The sequence below is a fragment of the Atta colombica genome, unplaced genomic scaffold (assembly GCF_001594045.1).
Source record: "Atta colombica isolate Treedump-2 unplaced genomic scaffold, Acol1.0 scaffold111, whole genome shotgun sequence".
Classification (NCBI taxonomy): Eukaryota; Metazoa; Arthropoda; class Insecta; order Hymenoptera; family Formicidae; genus Atta; species Atta colombica.
In genome coordinates this window covers 585,721-590,837 of record NW_017259197.1, presented here as the reverse complement: position 1 = coordinate 590,837, position 5,117 = coordinate 585,721, and the positions used below count along the sequence as shown (strand labels likewise).

Below are 5,117 nucleotides of genomic sequence, written 5' to 3'. Positions count from 1 at the left end.
TAGAAATATTACAAAAAATCAATAGAAAATTAACTAAAACACTGATTCGTTATCTTTTGAATAACTATAACTATAAAGTATTATTTTTTAGAGTCAACAAATAATAACTAGTAACTTTTAAAAGAAAAAAAATTGTAACTGTAGTTAATTATTTCTATAAAAAGTAAATTCCTTAATCTTAAAAAATTATTTATTAAACATAAAATTATATTTTTAATCAGCCTATGTGATTTTAATTACATAATTAATAACATAATAACTAATTGTTGCCAAATTATATTAGCAATTTGGAATAACACAACGTTTTGTGTTAAATAAAATGTTAGATATCTCCTAAAATATATTTACTTTTTACGTACTTATTTTTTATATTTCTTATACTTATTATTTATAATATTCTAATACTTATAATATCTTTTACTTATTATTTATAATATTTCTTTACGATTTCTCATAGCCGATCTCTCAGCGGTACATCTATTAATGAAATTTTATAGAAATTGGTTTCATGCGGCGTCTTAATAAGTAACAATGATTTTTATTAGGACGTCCAGTAATATGATCAATCAATGTAACCAAAGTCTACTCGTAATGTAGCACCTAAAGATGTTCCATACAGATCACAATGGATAACAAAAGTAGAGTCATCTCTAAGATGTGTACATCATTTAAAAAAAAAACACTGATGATATTGACAGTGTTGGAAACGAATAATACATGATAGCATTAGTCATTTCATTTGTACATATTCTGTTCGATGACAACATATTCAGAGTAATTCAACCAGAAACGCATATTTCTAGAAATAACATTATATCGTTTTATTTTTTCTTGTTAATGTTTTTCTTGTTAATATCCTTTCAAATTTATTTTTATAACATCTTTAATGCTTCAAAGAAATATTTGTAACATAATAGTTTTATTATTTTTAATATTTATTTTATAAAATGTCATATTGCAAAAGTTCCATAGAGATTATTATTATCATAGTTTTTTGTAAAGATAGAAAAAAGTAACAGATTATCGGCCATTCTGGAAAGATATTTATATGTATAAACTTGTATACAAATTTAATCTCGAAAAGTAAACATAACATCTCTTTGTTTTCGTTTAATAAAAATGCAGCTCTTGATTTATTACATATATTTCATACTATTTTATTAATATATATGTGTGTGTGTGTGTATGTGTGTGTGTGTGTGTGTGTGTGTGTGTGTGTGTGTGTGTGTGTGTAGTTTCAATATTTTATCCAAATTATAACAGATATGATGATAGATAAGCCCTGATATAAGGCACATTTTATTTTCGATGCTTTACTAATGAATCACTTTAAATATTTTTAAATATTCTAAATATAATTTGACTATCAAATTTTTTAAATTTTTTATTAGAAAATTAGTATTAAATTCGAAGATCAAATTTTTTCAAATTTCACTGATAATTCTTCTTATTAACTTTCATTTTATTCCGTCATATCTCGCAATCATTTTTAATTATGACTTTGTGATCTGACAATACAAAGATATTTTCAGTAACGTGACAGTCTTTTTTATTATGTTATTTACAAGATTCATATCATATTTATGTACATGACTGTGCAGAGATTAACATATAAACTTCCTGTCATAAATTTGCATATGCAGCTTTTTTTACTATATTCGAATCAGTTTGAAATCATTCGTACAAATCATTTACATTCATTTAATCCCAGTTGCTCGCGTTTCTATATTTCTTACGGCTTCTGCAACAAACACACTGGCTGATAATACGAAATCATTATCAAGAGAGGAAAAAAGGACTTCCTTCCTCACAGTCGCATTTGCGCAGAAACAGACTAACGGCACGTGCGTCCTTTCATATAAAGTAACGAGAGACGAGAGTGTAACAAGGAGAGTCAGATAAAGCCAATCATCCGCAGGACATTGCGGCTAACGTGACGACGTTTCTTTCGGAACTGTTAACCATTATTCCCGCCTTTTGCGCAACATTAGCTTCTATAGTATTTCGACAGAAATGCGCGGTCGCATTATCGTAAGATGAATCACAATTTAAAAGTAGCTATTGAATGTTATTGGTATGATGTTTTGCAATAAATAACATTTTTCTGTTATAAAAAAAAAGATTATCAATTATCTGATAAATTTTAGCAATACAGATATAAGAAAAGCAAAGGTCGTGTTTAAATTATACAAATTAATAATTTTGATTTTTTTTTTTTAGTAACGGCAAGTAATAAACCAATTATCTCGCCCAATCAAGGTCAACTCGTAATTAATGAAGGAGAACCTTTAGAAATTACATGCACTGGCTCCACACCAATTAAGTTTATTTATCCCAATGACTTTGGAGAATCGGTACGCACTATAAATTTTATTTATAAGTTAATTGCCGACATTACCTATTCATTGCTTAATTAATATCGCTATATCTTATCTTATATTTCTTATCTTATATCTTACATTTGAAGTTACAAGTCTAATTACATTAGAAGGATTGGAATATTTTTCATTCTTATATAAAAATTGTTTGAATAATCAATAATCTATCATAAAATTAAATAAAATTTTGATGAATTATTTATTACGCTTTTGTAGTTATTACATATAAAGCTCTTTCATATAATTATTATCTAAATATAATTATTATCTAAATATTGGGTTGTCCGGAAAGTTCGTGCCGATTTTGAAGGGAAATTGAAACGCAGAAGATTTAAATTTTTAATTTCATTTAATTAAATTTAAATCTTTTGCGACACGAACTTTCCGGACAACCCAATAGTTTAGTAAGAGAAATTGATATTTTTTCTTTTACAGGTAAACAAATTTTGAGATATATTTTCTATAAATGAGATGAGTGATAGGAATACCGATGAGATGAATGATAGGAATATTGTAACTTCTAATGCAACTTTTATTTTTATAAGAGAGTACAATATAAAAATAAAAGTTGCATTAGAAGTTACAATATTCCTATCTTAAATTTTTATTTCCAAATTTTGCAAATTTTAATTTTTAACATGTAGGTATATCAAACCTTTTATTATTCTGACAGGTTAATACTTCAACTCCTAAAAAGATCAAAGAAAACGATAAAATTAATGACATTTACAAATATGTCTTTCAAAGGCCAAACACTGTTTTCGGTGATACAGGCTGGTATGGTTGCGCCGATCACAATGTTGAAATTATCACAAATTCCTACGAGAAAGAGGATCCCGAGGTGAACTGGTTGTATGTTTATGTAAAATGTAAGATCAAATCGCGTGCATCTTATTAATATGGGGATCAATGAAGAAACATTTATACTTGCATCTTTCTTGCGTCTTCATATTGCATTCAACATTCTTCACATTGTTGCAGCGAATACAAATTTATTTGTTGAAGCGGATACTTATGCCCATCTGAGTGCTGTTGCTGGCGGTAGCATCGTAATACCATGCAGACCTACATCGCCAGATCTAATACCAATTTTATCTGATAATAACGTGAGTATATCACAGATAAATTAGCAGAAGATAATTTGCAATAATTTAAAAATAAAATTATAATAAAAATGATTATATTCGGCTCTAAACGATTAACACATAGATTCAAAAATTAAAAAATTTTAAATATGTTGAAATATACATATATCAATATATTATCTTCACGTTTAGAGCCAGGATATAAATACAAAAAAGTTTAAGCAATAAAACGTAATAAAGCGGTAAGCAAATTAGCTATTCACAGTAAAAACCGTAAGATCATAATGTAGCCAATAGCAATCTAACATTTCATTTCTTCATTGCTTAGATTTTTCTGCTTAAATTTTTCCGTGTGTGTCATGATACGACCCTTATAAAACATGCAGTTACGTCACAATGAAAATTCGCTGAGAAGAAAAGAAAAAAAATATAGAATTAACATGTATATATCCTTATTCATAGATTTTGTTATTTTTTTAGAAGAGTTTTAATTTTTTATAATATCATATTAAAAAAATAAATTTAAAGAATTATTGTAAAGTTTTATAAATTAAAAAATTCGTATGTTATTGCTCTCTTAAAGTATTTTTTTCTAATATACGTTATAAATTGATATCATAATAAAATATCATCAAAACAGCTAATTTTATTAACTTGTTATTCATTGCAAAATGTTTCTAAAATCTTTCTTTAATGCAGGAAGAAGAATTAAAGAATGCATCATTTGATCCCAGAATTGGTTTCACGATTAGGAACCTACTAGTAAAAGATAGCAATTGGTACAAGTGCTCGATAGAGAAGGACGACGAAGAGTACGCGGTCAATTACGTATTGTCCGTGCATCGTAAGTGTGGTCTCGATTCGAGATGTTAATTTAGCCACATATATTATGTAATATATGTAAGTATATAGAGAAGAACCTAGAAACTACAAATACTTAACGAAAAAGTTAAATAAAGCTGATGATTATTTATCAATCATAACAGTCTTTAAACAAGGATACTTCACTTATTTGACTTAAACAATAATTAATATTCATATAGTCATATTAATATAATTTTAAACAAAAAACAAAATTCTTGTATCGTTCGGAATTATCTGTTGCCACGCGGGATAATGTCGAATCTTGAATCTTGTCTTTTTGTTTAAAATTATAGTTAATACTGATAATATATAAATGATAATTATTTTAATTAATTTAAAGCCAATATACTTTGAATAAGAACTTCTATATAGTTGATAAATAATCGTTTATTTAACTTTTCTCTTAGGTATTTACAGTTCTCCCACTCTTTCCTATATATGACAAAAGCTCCGCTTCATAATCTTAATCATTCAAATTTTGCTAAAATAATATCGATTATTCCATTTAATAAAAATGATTAAATTATTTGCACAGTCAAACGAACTTTACCCGATCCAAAAATTCAAGATGAGAGTCTTCTGCATGTTACACGCGGACAAGATCTTTACGTAAATTGTACTGTTGAAGTAGAAATATCCATGCGATATGTATTCGATTGGAATACGCCGCAACAGGTAATACATCAGTGTAATTAAAAATTAAATCTTAATTTTGAATGTGCAATTGACACAAGTGCACATTTTTACATTACCTCAATTGATAATGTATAGAAATACATCTGCACAACTC

General features: G+C 27.0%; 1 protein-coding gene across 2 annotated transcripts in view; it reads left to right on the top strand.

Moving 5' to 3' along the window:
• The window catches only part of LOC108693956 (vascular endothelial growth factor receptor 1), a 15,731-nt gene that overhangs the window by 1,408 nt on the left and 9,206 nt on the right, over positions 1-5,117 (top strand). For both annotated transcript variants that reach the window (XM_018203195.1, XM_018203194.1), the window contains exons 2-6: positions 2,221-2,354; positions 3,052-3,247; positions 3,360-3,484; positions 4,163-4,307; positions 4,863-5,002. In XM_018203195.1, the coding sequence (XP_018058684.1) occupies positions 2,221-2,354; positions 3,052-3,247; positions 3,360-3,484; positions 4,163-4,307; positions 4,863-5,002 (740 nt within the window). The remainder of the gene's footprint in view (positions 1-2,220; positions 2,355-3,051; positions 3,248-3,359; positions 3,485-4,162; positions 4,308-4,862; positions 5,003-5,117) is intronic.